General features: G+C 45.0%; 1 protein-coding gene across 1 annotated transcript; it reads right to left on the reverse strand.

Moving 5' to 3' along the window:
* Window positions 1-7,452: 7,452 nt before the first annotated feature.
* On the reverse strand, window positions 7,453-12,313 carry DUSP6 (dual specificity phosphatase 6). The gene is given in 4 exon segments (XM_020993498.2): window positions 7,453-8,979; window positions 10,077-10,517; window positions 11,217-11,382; window positions 11,384-12,313. Coding segments are annotated over 4 exon segments (1,149 nt in total). The 5' UTR covers window positions 11,618-12,313; the 3' UTR covers window positions 7,453-8,671.
* Window positions 12,314-21,045: the final 8,732 nt, after the last annotated feature.

Below are 21,045 nucleotides of genomic sequence, written 5' to 3' on the forward strand. Positions count from 1 at the left end.
CAAATCCAAGGTTTTTCCCACTCACCAAATCGCCATTTATTGAATTTACCTTGTTACTGCATTTACATTTACTGGCAGCTCCTGAAAGTGATTATTAAAATTTCCGTGTGAAATCTACACATCTGGGCTTGATTGAGTGTTTCCTTAATTGTCTGGATTTAAGAAAGTGATGGACTTAATAATACAAATTAAACTTTAAAAATGTATGTGTTTTTCTGGGCTTCCGGTCATTAAACATTTACTGGCATACCCCTGTGGCTAATCAAACAGTCGTTTATTAATTCTTGAATTTGTTGGAACCCAGTACAACAACATATGTAGGAAGAGGGACAGAGACCAAATCTGATTTCATTGGTATCTTTGATATGGTGAGGAAAATCATTCTACTAATGCAATTTTATCTCTGTCTAGAGGAATGGGAGTTTAAGAGACTTGTGCAAGAGTACCCAGCCAAAAGTGGGATGTCAGTTGGGTCTTAAAGGAAGCCAGAAATTCTAAGTCTAAGTGAAGAGGTGGGATAGTCCAGGCATGAGGGACCGCCAGTGAAAAGAAATAAGACAGAAGATGGATTGTCATTATGAAGACTGGCATATAGGCCAGTCTAGCTGAATCAAAGAGTGTGATGTGTGGAATAAGCATAAGAGGACTGGAGTTGTAGGAAGAAGACAAAATAGGAAGAGCATTAAAGTTCGGAGGATTTTATATTTAGCCACATATTTTATATATAATTATATATTTTTATATAATGTGTATATATACATATTTTATATTTAGTTATATATTTTATATTTAATCCTTGAGGTAATAAGAAGCCACTGGAGTTTATCAAGTAGGAAAGTGACGTGGTCAGGCCTAACTAAGCTTTAGAAAGATCACTTTGTCAACTAAGTGGAATGTGGATCAAAACGGAGAGAGACTTGAGGCAAAGAGACAGATTAGAAGGCTTTTCCATGGTCCAGTCAACAGGTGATGACGTCTGAGCTACAGTGTTTGTCTGAATGGAAGAAAAAAAACTAAAACAAACTGAGAAACGTTAGGATAGAAATAAGACTCGGTAACACATTGGGTATGTGGAATAAACGAGAGTGAGGAGTTAAGGATCAAGTTGAGGAAGAACCCAGTGACTCGGAAGATGGTGGTGCCCTGAAAGCTTGGGAAGAGCGGAGAGGTTTATATGGAAAGGTAACCAGTTCTGTTTTGGATATACTGAATTTTGAGATGCCCACAGGGCACTCAGCTCAAGATGTCCCAAGGGTAATTTCATGACGGTAGGAATAGAGCTCAGGAGAGAAACTAGAGCTGGCTATATGGTATTTGGGAGTCATTGGCATAGAGATGAAAACTGAACCCATGACAACTGATGAGGGCATGAAGGCAGAGATTTGTAAAGAGAAAAGAGAAGAGGTCTAAGGACAGAGTCCTGGGCTAGATTCACAAGGCAATGTGAGGACGGAGTTCCAGCAAAGCAAACTGAGGAATGCTTAGACAGATAGGAGGAGAACCAGAACAGTAAGTACAGGATCACAAAAGCTCCGAAAGTGGAGAGTACCTGAAAAAGGATGACAGATGGTATCAAAAGCTAAGCTGCGGAGAGGTCAAGAATGTGAGGATTTCGAAAAAGCCATCAGACTGAGCAATTAAGAAGTTATTGGTCACCTTGGAGAGAGCAGTTTCAGTGGAATGATGGGGAAGCCAGGTGGCTGAGGGTTTAGAAACCAGCAACCAAAGAGGAAGTAGAGGCATCCAAGCATAGCTAAGGACAGGAGAAAAAAGAGCTAGTGGTGATTATAAGAGTAAGAGAACTTTTTTTTTTTTTAGGATGGGGGAACAGTGGGGGAAGAAATCTGACGGGTGTGAAATGAATAGATGAGTTAGGGAGTGAAGGACCTCAATTTTTCAATGAGGTATTAAATAAATTTCCCATCTGAGAGGAAATGAGAGGGGGCTCCTTGGGAGGTTTGAGGGTAAATGAACAGGTTTTAGAACAACAACCATTGTTGAGACTGAGATAGAGAACAAATAAGAGTAGGACCAGTTTGCTGCAATGAGAGCCCAGCTGAGAGTATATAACATACATGTGTAATGGTCCCAATCCCATGGGAAGTCCCCTGGCTTCCTCTAGAGCCATTCCGCAGCATACAAACGAGAAGGAAGGAGGTATATGATGGGGATAATCTAGGCTTGGGGAACCTCAAGGGTTGAAAAGCAAAAGGACACTAGCAAGGGAGTACAGAGTTGAATTGGTTCACCAAGGGAGTCAAGATTGGGGATGGAGGAGATTGTAGCCATTTCAAGGGGCAAAAGACCTGGGAAAGAGCTGGGAGGTAGAGAGATTGGAGGTTAGGATGAGGATGAAGAGCTGGGTTAGAGGTTGTGAGGGTCCTGTTGTGACTGCATCTGGTACCCTGCGGGAAAAGGCCCGAGAGACCTGAAATCAATACAAATGTAAATTGTAGTGTTGGCTAAGCCCCACAGGTGAGATTCAAAGCTTTGTCCTGAATATTCAAGAGAGTGCCCCATGCCCTTCTCCAGAAAAGGAAATTCAGTAACCTCTCTTGGGAAAAACATTCTGAATGTCTCCCTCCTTTCTCTGCAGGAGTGGGAGCTTATGGGCGTGGAATATGGCATACAGTGACAGATTCAGTTGAAGTATCTGTTTTGCTGATCTGCCTTTTCCTCCCCCTCTTGCTTTTTAAATTTTTGTTGAAAGAGATGGCTCAAAGGGTAGGGGAGTGGGAAATAAAGGTGATGTAACAATAAGAGATCGGTAATATTTTAAATTTTTTGGATATTGAACCATTTTCACCAGCCATAACTGACGAGTTGTTTTCATTGTTTTGCAGGTTGATATTTTATTGTATTGATATTTTCCTGCCCTTGCAGTTCTGTTTGTTTCAATTATAACCCTAACCCCAAATGTTAGCAGTCTGCAGTTATCTGTACCCTCTGCCCCTCCTCCAGTGATCCCACCCAGACCAATTGCAGCTTCCTTCCCTCCAGATCCCCAGCTCCCCTTCCAGAGAGCCCTGGCTAGCTAATGCTTCCCTGAGACAAAGAGCCAGCTAACGGGGAGAGCAGGTGGGGGTCTCCAGTGCTACCCAGCCAGGAAAGGTTGCTGTAGTAACCAGCCCTAGCCTCCATTCAGCAAGTGAGAACAACTCCAAGATTCCAAATTATCTCTTTCACTTGTTGACCTGGGCTCACAAAGGAACCGGGAGACCTGTAGTGTGTGTGGGGGCAGGGGGGGGGGCAGAGGGGAGATTCTGTCAGTTACAACCCTCCACCTTGCAGAGAAAATAGAGATGGGGAGAAAAGAAATCCTTGTATTTTCTAGGCTTGCGTGAACTATAGTTTTCAAAAATATCCACCCCTAATTTATCGCTGGTCCATTTTATTGGGGGAGGGGGGAAAGGAAGTGAGAACCTCCTCTGTTCAGCAGCCTTGAGACAATTGGCTGGAGTGGGGGTGGAGAGAAGAGAGCCCAAATGGCCCTAACTTTACGAGGGCCTTTTAACACAGGTTACCCTTTCTCCCTCCTTTATTAAGAACAGCTAACAGTGAGCATTTGCTACCAATTCATTGGAAACTTTTTCACAGCTTGAGCTACTTAAAGACAGCCTGGCTTCTTCTCTCCACCCCACCCCCCCCACCAAAAAAGAAAAAAAAACCCACCGATAAAGTGTATGTAGGGGGGAATGCTGGCTTAATGGGCTGGGTGCTCAATTATGCTCAACAAGTCTGGCTCACACTGTGACCCTGTGTGGCTTCCTGCTATTCAGATGTGTTACTTCCCCTTTGGGGTAATGGCTTATGGCACAGGGCCAGAAAACATTATTAATTTCAGAAGGCAACTGACGAAACAACCAACCCACAGTCAGAGGAGAGGAAGTGCTGGGGAGGCCATCTGTTGGCTCTGGTGGGGCAGTAGGAACTCAATCTATGTGGGTTCTAGAAGGAAAGGAGATTGATAATCCACAAAGAGGAAGCTGGCTAAATTTATCCACAGACCATATTAAAAAAGGCAGAGAGGAGAAGAGATGGAGAAGAGGGAGAGAAAAGAAGAGAAGAGAGGGAAGAGGAGAGAAAGGAGAGGAGAAAGAGAAAAGGGAATAGAGAAGGGGGAGAGAGGAAAAAGAGGACAGCAGAAGAGGAGGGAGGGAGAGGAGAAGGGGGAAGGAAGGGGAAAGTGAGGGAGGAGAAAGAGGGAGAGAGGAGAGTGAGGCAAGAGGAAGAGAAAAGAGGAGGGAAAGAGGGAGTGATAGGAGAGAGATGACAGGGGAAGAGGAGTGACAGGAAAGAAGATGATAAATAGAGGAAAGAGGAAGAGAGTAGAGGTGGGAAGGAGAGGAAAGGAAGGAAGGGGGAGAGGAGAGATGAAAGGGGTATTAAGAGAGACAGAAAAAGAAGATAGAGGAAAGAGGAAGAGAGTGGGGGAAAGAAAAAAGGAAGGAAGGGGGAGAGAAGAGAGATGAAAGGAGGAAAGAGGAGAGACAGGAAAGAGAAGGGAAAGAGAGTAGAAGGGGAAGGGAGAGACAGAGAAGGAGAGAGATGAAAGAAGAAGACGAGAGAGGCAAGAGGGAGAGAAACAAGATGAGAATAAAGTGAGAGGGGGAGGAGAGAGGGAAGAGGGAAAAGAGAGAGGAGAGAAAGAAGGAAGAAGGGGAGAAGAAAAAAGGGAAGGAAGGAGAGAGGGGAGAAGGGGGGGAGGAGAGGAGGGAGAAGAAAGAGCCCAACTACTCGAGCTGCAGCTGGACAGGATATTGCCAGAGCTGTTTGCAGATTTCCACTTTGAACAGGCCCAGTTTAGGGAATGCCAGGAGCGGAAACTGTTCAAAACTGGATTAACACAAGCCAAGTTTAACTGCATCCTACTTCTCCCCAGCTCATGCGCTGGGGGCCCAGAGACACTGACCCAGAATGAGAGGCCATTGTTTTCCTTTCAGACATATTTTAGTAGCTTAGAAGGGCCTTTTGATGGACCCAAATTTCATAATATTTCTGGCTTTCTCCAAATGTTCTGACCTCTTGATATTACATATGACACTGAGATTATGGAATCATAGGTTTCTGAGCTGAGGGGACTCTTAGAAACATCTAGGCATTAGATTGTTTACGTTACAGGAGGGATCCGGCGAAAGAAAAAAAGCATTCTGGAGTCAGAGGACCTGGGTTCAAATTCCACTTTTAATCTCCTTGGACCTCAGATCCTCATCTGTAAAATGAGGAAGGCTGGACTAAATGACCTCTAAGGTAGGTCTGACCCTTTCGCCTCTTTGATAATAGATGAGGTAAGTCATCTAAGGGCACACCATAATATCACCTAGCAGTCAGGATTTGAACCCAGATCCACTGAGTTCAAATTCAGTAGGATGAAAGGGCCAAATTTTTAAGAGGAAGGAGTGGGGACCTGTGCCCCATGCCTAAAAAGTTAGGAGTAGCTCAGCTCTATGACACATCCCGCCTCTCCTGTGGGAGGTTTATCCTGGGGTGAGGGGTGGGGGTAGAAAAGGGGAGAATGTTGAGATTGGCCCTTCTCTTCATTGGGCAGCTTAATTCCTGTTCCTGAGACAAGGAAATCTGTGCAAAGGAAGGTCAGCTGGTTTTTGCCAGGTCACAGAATTCATCGGTCCTTTGTGACGTCGGGAGGCATCTCTTCACAGAGAAAAAGCAAAATAAACCCTCCCTAGAAGCAAAGGAAAGGATGGGCTCCTGGGAAAAGTCACCGGATGCCAGGCCTTGAACTTGAAGGAATTAGTTCAAAGCTTAGCTGCAGGGGTTTTGGGGCTGACTTCTGGCCAAGCTCAGACACAAAGCCCACCAGGCTGACCCGCAGAAGCAATCTCTGAATGCAGCAGCCCCAGGCTGCAAAGGGTCTAGGCAGCCCTGACCTCTGGCCAGAGCAGCTTTCCATTCTTCCTCACAGAGGATGCTGGCAGGAGGAGAAGGGGAAGCTGGCACTGTGGCTGTCCTGTTCTGTGAATAAACAGAGGAAGTCCCAGGCTATCATTTTTGGCACCTCTCCTACAGCTATTCACTATTATACAATCCTTGATATTTTGGCAAGGTGTGTTAAGGGCAATTATTGCCATTATTATTCATTTTTTTCTGGAGGAGACTGGGGTGCAGGCCTGAGATTTTCCTTCATACTCAGAATGCAGTCTCAGGAAATGGACAGAAGTAGAATTTCTACTTATCTTCAGAAGCAGGTGGCATAGACTTGATGCTGGACTTTTGGGTTCAAATCCCACTACTTTGCTTGGCCTCCCTTTCTTCATTTGCAAAATAAAATGGAGGCTGAGGGTGGATTAAGTGAACAGAAGTTCTTTCCACCTGGGGGAGGGGGTGGTGATCTACAGATAAAGATCTGTGATCTCCAATAAGATAAAGAGCTTTGCAAACCTTTAATGCTATGTAAAAATGAGTGGATAGAGTGCTGGGCCTGGAGTCAGGAAGAGTCCTCTTCCTGAACTCAAATCCAACCTCAGACACTTACTAGCTGTGTGACCCTGGACAAGTCACTTCACCCAGCTTGTCTCAGTTTGGGAAACCACTCAGTATATCTGCCAAGAAAACTCCAAACAGGATCACAAAGAGTAAGACAACAGAATGATAAATCTCAATGGTCTTGAATTTTAATCCTGATGACCTAGGACAAGTAACTTATACTCTAGTTTCCTGAACTGTAAAATGAGGTTAACAGGACCTACCTCAAAGAATTGTTGAGGACCAGGAGATAACAGCTTTGCTAAAAGCTGGCAAACCTTAAAGCCTTATGTAAATGCTGTTATCAGGCAGCTAGCTGGATAGAGAGGAAGGCATGAGTTCAAATTCTGCCTCAGACACTTACTGGCTGTGACAGTAAGCAAGGCCTCATTTTCCTCATCTGTAAAATGGAGGTAATAATAGCACTATCTCCCAGGGTTGTGAGGATCAAATGAAGTATTTGTGAGGTGTCTGAAACAGGCTCTGGCACACAGTAGGTGCTATATAAATGTTTGTTTTCTCCCTATTATTACTGTTGTGAAAACCAAATATGAAATAACATCTGCGAAGCAATCTGCAAACTCTAAAGGACCACATAAATACCAGCTTGTGTAGTATCTAGCTGTAAATATCATTGAAGCTTTCCTATAACCCTGTAGAGTGCTAGAGGTATCACTCCCATTTTATAGATAAAGAAACTGAGGTTCAGTACCATGTTAATATTGGTCAGAAACTTGTTGCCATTCAGTGCCCCATACATTTGACAGCTTTACAGCAGTGCATAAGTTAGTTGATTATCTTATCTCTAGGATCAGCAGTTGGAAAATAAAGTAATTTTGAAAACCTAATTCTACTTCCTTTCCTATGGTGCCTTGCAACCTTTAAGAAATGTTGACCCCTAAAATGTATCACCCTCTTGCATGATAGAAGTTGGTGAAGGGAGAAGGGGAGGGGAAAAAAAAAATCAGATTCTCAATAACCAAAATAGTTATTTATTAATAACTTAAGATAACATTCTCATAAAATTCCAGCTTAAAATTTTACAACACAAACATAATCGAGCAAAGTTAACTCTCCCTTCTTGGCAAACTGTGCCACTCACCTCTCAAACACAGGGGTACCCACGCTCACACACACTTCCAGTTTTTGTATTTTTTATTTTTTACAAAAAAAAAGAAAACAAACCAAAATATTGCATTTTGAGGTGACTCTCCCTGAAGAATTTTGTACAGAGGTATGCACTGTTGAACACAGCTGAAAGTAAAAAATAAAATAAAATAAAAAGTGAACACAGATTTTCCTTGTGTGTCTTTAAAAGAAAAACCCCTCCATGAGAACACAGGCCAATATATTTACAAAAGGTAAGGCATAGTCAAACTACATCAACTGGGGGGAAATCACAAGGAAAAGATATATGTCAGATGATAAAGGATTGCACCAGTCACATAATGTGAGGGGCAACATTCTGTCTTTGAATTTCAACCCAGGAGTCTGCCAGAGCTGAAACAACAATTGTTTGTTTTGTAAGCATGCTGCAAAATGTACCCTTTGGATTAGAAATTAAAAAAAAAAGATAAATGATTTTGTAATGGAGTGACACTCTGATTCTTCTCTCCCTTTGGATGATTTCTTTTAGGCTAATCAAAGGGGAGAAAAAAAACTCACAAGAACAACTGTCATCGTCAACTTGATTTAAAAGTGAAATATTTACAACAATCAAACATCAGAGTTCTTTGCAAACAGGTAGGTAACTCCAGATTCAGAGCTGACACCTCTCTTTGGCTCCTCTAATTCAAAAATGAACCAGTCTTCACTGAAGACAAATATGTAGTATAATTCCAAATGCAAAAAAGGAAAACATCCAGCCAATCCTTAAGGAATATGGGTTCCTACCCTTTAGTCCTACCCTATGCACTTGGAAGTCCTCAAGTCTCCTGCCTCCGCATAGGTAGGCTTGTACACACAGGGGCCCAGAACCCTGCCAGGAGCTATGTACACAGCATCTCATGTTCCTCCACAGAGAATACAACACTTTTCTCCCTTTTTGCAATAACCAATTCCAAACATGGTAACCTTGTCTAACAACCCCGACAGCTTGTGATCATTTTGACACTGTGGGCCACAAAGAAAAACCTGCCCTAGATGACTAGGACCTCTCCCCAGCAAAGGAAGAGAACAGGGCCAGGTTTCACGTGGACTGCAGAGAATCCACTTGAAACACATTCTGGTTGGATGGAGTGGTGAAATAAAGCTGTTGGGCCGGTACCCGATTGTCACAGGGGCTGCTCAGCCCCAGAGTCCTCTCAAAGTCCAGCAGCTGGCCCATGAAGTTGAAGTTTGGGGAAATATTGGACTTCTTCATCTTGACGATGTCATAGGCGTCATTCATGGACAGGTTAAGCTTCTGCATGAGGTAAGCCACAGTCACTGTGACTGAGCGGCTGATTCCGGCTAAACAATGCACCAAGACGCCACAATTTTTTCCTCGGGCTTCATCTGGGAACACACAGAAGACAGAAAAAGACACAGTGAGCAGAAACCCGGAATCAGCCTCAACAGAGAACTGTATTTTTTAATTCATCAAAAATTAATTGTCCGTGGCAGGCCAGCCCTGCAGACAGGAGAAGCTATATCATTCAGATAAACTGTCTCTGCTGGAGCACAATTACATATTTTAGATGTTTGCTAAAAAGGGAGCCATTGTATGGAGTTCCTGCCAACAAAAAACTCCCTTAATGTGTACATTCTTTGCCTCAGCATGTGAATACCAGAAACACTGCAATATGGCCGGGAAAGCCTTTTATACAGACAAGCAGACTGCAAAGGTCTATTAAATTATTCTCCAACTGTTGTGGAGCTAACAATGGAGGTATTCAGGCATTTTAAAAGAAAGAGGGAAGTCACTGGGGACAGCCCATTAGGAGGAACAGGATGTCAACACTGCTTGAAAATGAGTTCCTTTGTCATAGGAAATGCATTACAATGGCTGGGGATTAGTTTCTCGGTGGCTTCCAGCCCACATTTCTTCCAGCAGCGCTCAGATTACCTATACTCTTCACTATAACCCGTATCACTGTATCATTCAACTAGATTACAACATTTAGCATTCACACAGCTTTCCAACAATTAACAGGCTGTCCTAAAATAACTTCCAGGTCTTTAAAAAAAAAAAGCCTGCAGCAAGATGTGAGAATTCCTGCCTCCAGAGCTTTCTATCCTTTGCTTCAACTGGGAATCACTGTGTGTGGGAGGGAAAAATTCTGTGGTCTGATTATCACTAGTCCAATCGTTCACATGGTCTGCTTTCAGTGCCTGGCACACAGTAAGCGCTTAATAAATGCTTGCTAAATGACATTTCATAAGCAAACAGTCTTTGAGGCCGTTTTTAAAAAGGCACATTTTTTCCCCTTTTTCAGCCGAAACCAATTTTAAGAGGGGGGAAAATACCCTACAAGTGCCCTACAAACCATTCTGAGACAGATATTTCCATCAAATTAGCATCAGTGACAGTGATTAAAGGTTAACTCGCTAGAAAAGCTGGTAGTTGTTTTAGCATTTAAAAGTCATTTGAACTTATTACTAATTAGTCTCACCTATAAAAGAAATGGCCTCCGGGAAAAACTGAGACAAGTTTTGGCTCCAGTGATCTGAGATTGGAATCTGTTTATACTTAAACTCTCCGGCATTCTCGAAGAGATTAGGCAGGTTAGGAGTTACATTCAAGATGTATTTGATGCCAAATTCTTCTAAAACGTCCAGGTTGGTGGAATCCTTTGCACACCCCAGGTAGAGAAAGGGAAGAATTTCCACGGGGAAGGAAGGTTGACTGTTGGACAAAGGGCTGCCATCCGAGTCAGTGGCACTGTTAGGGTCTCGGTCAATGTCAGATTCAATATCCGATGAGGAATCGGAACTGATCCGGAGACCTCCCAGTCCTAGGACTGGCAGGGGAGGCGAGCTGCTGCTGCTACCAGAGCCGTCTAAATTGGTCTCACAATGCAGAGCGAACTCAGCTTGGAACTTACTGAACCCACCTGCCAAGAAAAGGAAAGAAATAATGTAACCTGAGATGATTCAGTAGTAGTTTTCGCTGCGTGTGTGTTAAAGGGGCGCTTTGGGCACAGACAGAACCAAATAAGCAATTCCATACACAGGCACAAAATAATCCCAATTATTTTTTAAAATGGGCAGCGCTATAATCGATGCCACCAACTCTCAGCTTCTAAAACGCAACACTCGCAAAATGCACCCAACCTAACAACTTTCCAGTTTCAAGGAGGAAAAATAAAAACCAATCAGGGTGCAATTTAACCCCCACCCGCCATTCCCCGACAGTGTTGTGCTTCCTAATTGCCTCTTTTTAAGGCAGGGGAGGAGTGCTGCAGGGCAGTAAAGCACATCTGACTCTAAGAAGCGCCCCCCCCAAAAAATAATAAATGTGCAATCCGCAGGCCGGAAGCATCAGCGCCTTCTTGGTCCCAGGCCCTGCCACCCGGGATCGGTCTTGCCCAACTACCCCGGTATTTACCGCACGTGTCACTCCTCTCCTACCTTGAGAACCAGGACAATGGTACCAGGCAAAAACTGCAACCCAGGAGTCTTTCCGGTCGTCCCCTTCTTCCCCCCGGGGCCTTGATCTTCCACCCGCAATATCTCCCTAGACCACCCCCCTCCCTCATCTCCCTATCCCCAGAGTCGCAAGAACTGGGAAAAGCGGTCCAACCAGTCCTTACCTTCCAGGTAAAATGCCCTGCAGCCTTCGTCCTTGAGCCTCGTGAGCAGAAGTCCCAGCACCGACTCTCCCCCCTTGTTCTCGTTCCATTCGCTGCTGTTCTCGTCGTACAGGACCACCGTGTCCGTCCCACAGCGCCGCGTGAAGCGGTCGCGGTCTTCTCCGCGGGGAGAAGAGCGAACGCACCGGCAGGTTGCCCTTCTGTAGCCGCCGCAGCATGATGCCCGGAATGGCCACGTTGATGGCCGACTCGATGTGGGACGACTCGTACAACTCCTGCGGCCGGCAGTCCAGCAGCAGCAGCCGGTCGCTGCCCAGCTCCAGCTGCTCGTTCAGCCACGCCACCGTCTTACTAATCGCCATTTCCGACACGAAAGGCACGGGTCTGAACGTATCTATCATGAGGATAAGCGGAGGGCCAGGGAGCGGTGCCTAACAGATGCTTCCCGCTGCAGGCATATGCTAGAAGGCGACTCCCCTACCCGGGGCTTACCCCAAAAGCAGAAACTCCTAATAGCACCGAAGAATGGAATTTGGATAATGAAACAGACTTGCAACCTCTATCTCCAGAGTTGAGAGATTTGAGAGGAAAGGGAAAGTAAACCCTTGCGTTTTCTGAAGCATAGGCTTGCAACACCTCGGACGGCGGTTCAGTCTCGGGTCTCCCTGTCAATGGATCTCTGAATGAAGCGTCGTAATCGCCCCAGTCCAGACCTCTTTCTTTTCTCCCCGAGTGAATGAAATCCAATTAGTTTGGGGCCCTGGGATCCGGCTCCGGTGCTACCGCAAAAAAGTCCATTTGCTCTTAATCTCTCCTGGGTACATACCACAGTCAACCCGACAGTCTTCTCATAATATGATTCAGTTCTTTATCTGAGCAATGTCCCTTTGACTAGGGCTCGCACACCCCCTGCGCGAGGCAGCTCCTCAATGGATACAAACATGGAACGTCTCAATGGATACATTCTCTCCGCCAGCCAATGAGCGGCCGCGGAAGGGGCTGTTGCCGTGGGGACGGGCCGGCTGGAACAGGTTGTGTTGATGAATTGTTAATGAGTTTGTCATTCACAAAAACGGAAAGGAATTTCCGCTCCGGATAAAGCCGAGAGCAAACAAGCAGCCTCTGCGGCTCAGCGGGAGGAAGGAGAAAGAGGAGGAGGAGGAGGAGGAGGAGGCGGCGGCGGGAGGGGGAGAGAGGGGGAGGAAGAAGGGGGAGGAAGGAGGGAGGAGGGAGGGAGGAGGAGCAGCAGGGTACCTAAAGCAGGGCACTTCTGTGTCTCGTTTCCTTCCCCTAAAGTTCACACATAGCAGCAGAACTTCTGCACACAAATGGTCCAATTATCAGACACAAAAGCCCCCCAGCCACCTTAAAAAAAATTGTTCTGACTTTTTTTCCTCCTCCAACTCATTTGCACCTGAGGTTCCTTTTTAAGGCCGTTTCCCCCATTGAAGAGGGGGGGGGGAGATGTGTGTGCGGTATTTGATGTTTGAGAGCAAAGCTCTGGTGTTCATTTAGTTGGCGCTTTGTTTGGACTGGCGCTGCTCGGACTGGTGGAGTGTCGAATACTGCAACCAAGGTCTCCGGAAACAAAAGGAGATTTTGTTGAAACAGGATTATGTTGTTGTTGAAGCAAGCAAACGCTGGTGCAGAAAATCAGCTTCATTTTAAAGCTAATTTTCAAAATCCAAAGAGAATGTGTAAGTAGAAGCCCTGTGGAAGATGGCTCCCCCCCCCGAATTTTAAAAAGCAAACTCAAAGTCCTTTTTTCAGATGGAACGTGTATTTTTTTTTTAGTTAGATACTTCTCTCCCCTTCCCCCCCCAACTCCGTGCTGGTGGCATTAAGGTTTACTGCCCATTGTTAGAATGAACTGAAGTCATTCATTCCCCCCCACCCCGCCTTTCCACCACCATCCCCACCCCCCCTGCAGTCTCCACCCCCCCGACCGCTACCCAGGGTCACTCTCGTTAATCATTTCTATACTGAAAATCACTGAAGCGGGAGCAAGGCTTCTAACAAAGGTGCAGACGAGTTGACAGGGGGCTGTCTGGGCCGCGGCCCCTTAAACAAGGCCCCGGCAGCAGCACATCTTGCTATAGAACATGCAACCTCGACCCCCACCCCCTCCAGCCTGAGGAGAAATAAACCAAAAGGGAAATTCTTTAGCAGGGACTGCAGGTTTTCTTTTGGAGGGGACTGGGAAACCTGCTACAATTTTAATCACCCGGGTGTGGGGAGTGGGGGCTCAGAGAAGCGGTGTCTCCATTGGCTACTGTAGCTGGAGGGAGTCGTGACAGAAGGAAAGCCCCTCCTCCGCCCACCCGGCTTTCACTGCCCGCCCCCCACCGCCCTTTCTCTCTTCCCTTCTCCTTCGGAGCTAGGATCCCCAGCGCCTGCGCAGAACTTTCCCCCTTCCTCCTCCCAGCAGAGGGGATAGAATGTTACGTAACTTAGTAGACAGGTGCTTGGAGCAAAGGGCGGGATTTTCTTCCAGGGCTGGGGGTAGGGAAGGGTCGAGGGCTACCGGGTGAGGGGGTGTCCTATAGCTGGAGTGGCCGATTTTTTGCCAGGCCCGCAGGAGGAGAGAAAAGAGCCTCTAGAAATGCCTTCTTTGGGTTGCATACCAAGCAGGTAACTAAAGTGAGCTACCTTTCCTCCGCCCCCCACGTCCAATGATCCTGCAACCTGGGGCTTGGCAGAGACTGGCTGGGAGCAGGACTGGGGACCGAGCGCCTCTTCCTCACTCTTTCTTCCCTTCGGGGGTACATTCCAGGGGATCACCACGTGCTTCTTTAAAAGTAGCCGGGGCCCGCCCCATTTCTGAGCGCACCACCTGTGTGCTAGTGCTGGCTCGGCAGGGGCCCGTGAGGTTGGAGGGCTTGGTTCAGAAGGCTTAACTCCCCCATTCGAAAAATAAAAGCACCCATTCCAAACTAAAAGGGGAAAGAACGGTAAAGCCAGCCAGCAGTTATTAAGCGCCTACTCGGTGCTAGGCACTGGGAAGACAGAGAGGCAGAAACGTAGCCCCTGCCTTCGAGGAGCGCCTTCAAATAAGGATAGGGGGGTGGGGAGAGAACCTGCCCACCAGTTTGTATATATCAGATATAGACAGTAGATGGAGGGAAATCTGAGAGGGCAAGGAATAGCGGCGGGGGAGGTGCGGTTTTGGAGGCGAGGGAGCCGAACCGAGGGGCCAGGAAAGGTTTACGGCAGGATGTGAGCAACTGAGGCTTGAAGGAATTCGGTAAATCTTCATTTTAAAACAGGAAGAATGTAGAGGTCCACCTAGCCCATCTCCTCATTTTACAGATGATGAAACTGATGAGGCCCAGGGAGATTAATTTGTAAACTCCTTAACATAGGACTTATTTTATTCCTTTTGTACCCCAGTTGCCCTGGTGCATAGTAGGCGTCTAATAAATGCTTAATTTGATAGCCTCGGGCAATAACTAATAGAGCCGACATTCGAACTTAGTTCCTTCGTTGTCCAATGAAGAGGAAGGAGAAGGGGTTTGGTGCACTTGCCTGTGGAAAAACTACCTGGGTGCTTTATTTCCAGTAACAGGCCTCTTATTCCTCGTTTTACTTATTGCAGGTTTGGAGCGGGGTGGGGGGGGGAGAAGGAAATCGCAGAGGTTCCCCCCAATGCCATTTTTGGCTTTTTCCTTTAGGCAAGCTGCCCCTAAAAGGAACTCGCGCACCTAGGTGGTAATCGCAACTGTTTCGAATTATTCCTTTTTGGGTAGACTGGAAAAAAGCTCCTTCTCCCGCCCGGAGCTGAAACCATCTCCCTCCTGGAGCTGCAAACAGCAGTACGTTCCACTAAAATCATCTTCCAAATACCCCTGCTTATCTGAACCGGCTCGCCTATTATCACGTGATCCTAGGCACGCTGTTTGGCTCTTGGACGTCAGTTTCTTCACCTGTGAAATGAAACGTTTGTTTCTTGATCTCTTAAGGTCTCTTAATGCTCCAACAGCCTGTGATTCATAACTATACAATAGAATCTTTAATTCCATAGAGGAAGGAGATTTGGTATTTACTCATCCATTAACAATACCTGTCCAGAGATGGAAGGAGGTTTATATTTACATTTAATTACACATGGACCATTAAAAAAAAAACAACCAACAACAAACACCAAAAATATGAGTCTATTCACCTTTTCCCTCAGCCCTCCACAATCAGACTCTAACCTGTTATCTCAAAACATTGCCCATCACATCCTCCACCTTTAGCCAGATAATAACTCCAGTTTCCAAATCGATTTAAGGCTTGATCGGCCCTATATCACACTTCTTCTCCTCCCATACTGTAGCTCTGGTCAAATAATAAAAATGAGTCACATTTCTATGTGTTAAGGTTTTCAAAGCTTTATTCACAACAACCCTGTGACTTATGTAGGAAAGATATAAGCAAAACTGAACTGTATGACAGGTCCCAGAATAGAAGCAGCTAGGTGGTTTAGTGCTGCATCTGAGGGAGGGGTGGGGGTCAGGATGACCCATCTCCCATCAGTCAGTCAAGCATTTATTAAGCATACAGTGAGCCAGCCATTGTTAAACCTTGGGCATACAAAAACAAAAGTGACAGTCTCTGCCCCCCAACCCTTCTAAAAAGGGAAACAGCATGTATTTATGCGTGTATGTGGACAGACATTGGACTAGGTGGTGCAATGGATAGAGTGCCAGACCTGGAGTTAGGAAGACTTCTCTTCCTGAGTTCAAATCTGGCCTCAGACACTTACTAGCTGTGTGACCCTGGGCAAGTCACTTCACCCTGTTTGCCTCAGTTTCCTTATCTGTCAAATGAGCTTAATAATAGCACCTATATTCTAAGATTGTTGTGATGCCTCACCATAGAAGATGTTGTGTCAAATGCCTAACTATATAAATACTAGCTCTTATTATTATAAAGATTTGTTGAATGAACAAATGAGTTAGTGAATGACAATGATGAAGAGCTTACCATGTTATCTACCCCACTTTTCCTCTGGCACTAAATAAATCCCAACCTTCTCTCTAAGACTCTACTTTTCAACACAAGGTTTTGGTTTTCCCCTATTCTATTTTTTACTGATTTTGCAACACCCTTTCCCTACCCCACACCCCACTTCTGCTCCAAATCTGTGGCTTTGTGACTTCCTCCAACATGCCTCAGCAGCTCCCAAGTAGGATTCAGAGAAGACAGATGGTAGAGGTTACCAGGGGTTGAGGCTTATTGGGTTGAGAACTGTGGAAGAACCATTGCACAAGGAAGTCAACGATGAAAAAGTAAAGTGCATCTCTAAAATCGATAACTATGGATTCAAGACCATAATTGTTGCAAACTTGGAGGTCGGGGTAGTATGGCTTAGTCAACAAAACCTTGGTTCCAGTCCCCCCTCAGTTATACCACTGGTCAAGTAATCCTGGGGAAGTCACCCAACCTCAGTATCCTCTGGCAGCTCTCCAAGCCTGTAGAGTGAAGACCTGCATGGCTAAGGGGAGCTTCTTTATCCAGAAGTTCGTTATTTAATAATGAGATCTAGCAATTATTTAACACTTTAATCTATGCAACACACTTGCAGTCTCAGCCCAGGGCTTTTTCACTATCTTTATGGTACAAAACCTTTAACATACATTATCTCACTTGACCCTCAACAACTCTGTAAGGGTTGGGGGTTTAGTACAAAGATGAGCCCCATTTTGAGGAAGAGGAAACAGGTGCCTGGAGGTTAAAACCCTTGCTAGTCCAGTCAGAATTTAAACCAGAGTGACTTAGAACAATGTTATTTCCAACAATGCCTAGTACCGTGCTTGGCACATAATAATAATGGGTAAGCAGCCAGTCAGTAGTATTTATTAAAAGATGGCTCTGTGAATAGAGTGCTGGGCCTTGGAGTCAGGAAGACATGAATTCAAATCCAGCCTCAGACACGTACTAACTGTGTGACCCTGGGCAAGTCACTTAACCCTGTTTGCCTAATCCACTAAGAAATGACAGACCATGCAAGTATCTTTTCCAAAGGCAGTCTCGAAGAGCTGGATGCAACTGAATGACCAAACACCAAATGTACCAATGACTCTGGCCTCCTGGCTGTTCCATGAACAAGACATCCCATCTCTTGGCTCTTGGAAATTTCTCTAGCTGTCCCCCATGGCCTGGAATGATCTCCTTTCTGTGCTCTGACTCCTGACCTCTCTGCCTTCCTTTAAGTCTCAACTAAAATTCCACCATCTAAAGGAAGCCTTCCCCAACCCCTCTTAATTCTAATGTCTTCTAGAATTGTTATTTCCTATTTATCCTGTATGTATTTGTCTGCATGTTGTCTCCCCTATTAGATCATCAGCTCCTTGAGGGCAGGTCTATTTTTTTGCCTCTTTTTGTATCCCCAGTGCCTAGCACGGTACCTGGCACAGAGTAGATGCTTAACAAATGTTTATTAATTGATGTGCCAGGTCCTCTGCTAAGTACCAAGGATAAGAAAAAAAAACCCAACCCCAATGGCCAAAAAAGGGCAAAAGACAGTCCCTGCTCTTCTTGGAGGACCTGAAAATCTATAGGCTATACAGTCTAAAGGGGGAGATGACATGTATACAACAATAATACCTAGTATTTATATATAGTATATATGTATTTATGTATATGTGTTATATGTGTTCATATATGGTATATACAGTGCTATATTTATATATAGCACTTTGGGGTTTGTAAAGCTCTTTGCAAATGTATCATTTTTTCCTTCACAGCAGCCCTGGGGTGGGGGTGGTAAGTGCTATTATTATCATCTCTATTTTATGGATGAGAAACTGAGGCAGTCAGAGATTAAGTGACTTGCTCAGGATCATACAACTAGTAAATTTCTGAGGTTGGATTTGAACTTGGATTTGAGTCTTCCTGATTCTACCTAATCTATCCACTATACCAACTAACTGCCTCTAATAATAGGCAATTAATAAAATTTGAATGAATAAAATGATGCCCCTCACAGAAAGGAAGTAAAGTCAATTCAGGAATTGATGGACTGAGAGAGTGGGGAGGCATTGGATTCAAGGTTAATAGTCTTAGAAATGGAAGTAACCTTAGAGGCCATCTGCAACAACAGGTGAGGAAACTGAAACTCAAGAAGCTTGTGACAGATCAAAGATGATAAAAGTCAGACCCAGGATTTGAACCCAGGTCCTCTAGCCTTTAGAACTAGTTCTCTTTCTGCTGAACCATACTGCTTTCCAACAATAAAAGAGATCATGCGGAATGTAAGAGCCAGAGACAGAGGAGAAGGGGGGGGGAGAAGAGGAAGAGAAGAGAAGAGAAGAGAAGAGAAGAGAAGAGAAGAGAAGAGAAGAGAAGAGAAGAGAAGAGAAGAGAAGAGAAGAGAAGAGAAGAGAAGAGAAGAGAAGAGAAGAGAAGAGAACAAGAGAGGACAGGAGAAGAGAAATGGACACAGAAACAGAGAGACAGAGGGGAGAGAGAGAGAGAAAGAGAGAGAGAGAGAGAGAGAGAAGAGAGAGAGAGAGAGAGAGAGAGAGAGAGAGAGAGAGAAAGAAGAGAAGAGAGAGGGAGGGAGAAAGAGAGAGAAGAGAGGAGAGGAGAAGGAAAAGGGACACAGAGACACATACAGAGAGAGAGAAGAGAAGAGATTGTGGTTAGAGATGAAAATGTGAGAGTTCAGAACCTTGGAGGGGGAGCAGTTCTGCTTAGAGGTAGAGTGAACAAGGAAATTGTAGGGGTTGAAGGGTGAAAAGGCAAGGGCATTAGTAAGGTCACCAGTGGACAACATATATTGGGTGGAGAGGAAGACTGTAAACCAGGTGCTAAAGTCACTGATGATAGTGGAAGACTGTCCCATAGGTCATACCATGACAGCACAGATCAAAAGAGGACCGTGCAATCAGATGGAATGTTCATGGCACTGAATGGCCTAGGAAGTCTTGTCCAACTCTGAATTACAGAGGAGGGAAAACCTCACTGAAAGATGAGCAAAGGTCCACGAGTGGCAGTAGGGAATGAGGGTTTGGTTGATGTTTACTCCTGGCCCTTGGTCTTCTAGGTGTGAGAAGGAAGAGCCAAGTACCCAAGGGTAGATGAAAGCAGATGAAGTCCTCAAGGGAATAGGCAGGTTTCACCTAGGGCCAGAGAGGATGAGACTAGTACTATACAATAGGAAGATTTAGAGAAGGAGAGGTTTACTAATACTGGGGGAAAGGAGGGTTTGAGCCAGGAAGAAGAAGCTCTACTGGGCTCAGTGGAAAAGGCAGGTGGAAGAATTTAGGGGGGCGCAGCTAGGTGGTAAATTGGATAGAGCACTGGCCCTGGAGTCAGGAGGACCTGAGTTCAAATCCGGCCTCAGACCAAATATTTGACACTTACTAGCTGTGTGACCCTGGGCAAGTCACTTAACCCCAATTGCCTAAAAATTAAAAAAAAAATTAAAATATAAAGAATTTAGGGACTAGGAAGGGTAGGACTTTGAGGAATAAGAATGGGAGAGACCTTCTGGCTTTGAAAGTCAGAGGAAGGGGTTTCAAATCCTGGTTCTGCCACTTAGTTCCTGTAAGACTTTGGGCAAACCATAACCCTCTGTTGTAACAAAGAAAAATAATTAAGCAAAACCAACTGACTGTGTATGCAAAAGTCCACACCTGTAGCCACACCCCCGTTTCTCCCAGGAGGAGAGAGGAATAGCTACTCTCCAGGAAGAAGATTGGTCATTAGAACTAAATCTGTATTTGAGTTGGCAGACTTTCAATGTTGTTCTGATTTATTTATTCTGGTCTAGACTGTTCTACTGGTTTTTCTTGCTTTGGGCTGTATCGGTTCATATGAGTCTTCCCTTGTTTCTCTGAAATCTTCCCATCTGCCCCCTTTTTTATTGCTCAGTCATATTGCATTTACATCTGTGTACCACAATTTGTTCAACCATTCCTCCATCTGGGGCACCCACTTTGTTGCCACAGAAAGTACTGCTATGGATATTTTGGGCTCCATATTCAATCTTGGAGGTACTGTGGTCAACCTCCATAGATTCAGAGCTAAAAGGAATCCTAAAGACTGCCAAATATGACCTCCTCAATTTACAGTTGAAGAAATTGAGACCTGGGGAGGTGAATGGAATTTCACAACAGTTGGTCAAAGGGTCTGAATAGTTTAGTGACATTTATCTCATATCCAAATTGTTTTCCAGAATGGTTGGATGTGTGGTGTATATACAACAGAATATTGATATGCCTGTCTTCCTGCAACCTCTCCAACAGACCATTTTCCATAGTCCCTCCAGCATTTGCTATCTCTGTCTAATATTATCTTTGCCAATTTCCTGGGGAGGAGGGAAAACCTTAAAGTTGTTTTGATTTGCATTTCTCTTAAGATGAATGATTTAGAGCATTTGCAATTTTTGTAAATGACAATAGGAAGGGGGGCGTGGTTGGGAAAAGATAGATTGTAATCCCTTTCCTAGTAAGATAATAAATGAGCCTAATTGTTTTGGCTTTTTTTGGAGGGGAGGGGTTGAAGCAATCAGGGTTAAGTGACTTGCCCAGGGTCACATAGCTAGTGGCAAGCATCTGAGGCTGGATTTGAACTCAGGTCCTCCTAAATGAACCTAACTGAATTAACATAGTGAGGCAGTTTGTCTCCCACAAACTCGTCTTTTTGATACTTTTATACTTAGACTTCTGCTTGTCCCACTTCTCTATGAAAATAAAGAGGGGAAGAGGAACCTATGAGATTAGCTTTTATGTGGAGATACCTGCATCAGTTCAGACATTTTCAGTTGTGTCTGACTCTTCATGACCCCTGCTCGGGGTTTTCTTAGCAAAGATACTAGAGTGGTTTGACATTTCCTTAT

This window comes from Phascolarctos cinereus, unplaced genomic scaffold (assembly GCF_003287225.1).
Source record: "Phascolarctos cinereus isolate Bilbo 61053 unplaced genomic scaffold, phaCin_HiC Scaffold_1;HRSCAF=81, whole genome shotgun sequence".
Classification (NCBI taxonomy): Eukaryota; Metazoa; Chordata; class Mammalia; order Diprotodontia; family Phascolarctidae; genus Phascolarctos; species Phascolarctos cinereus.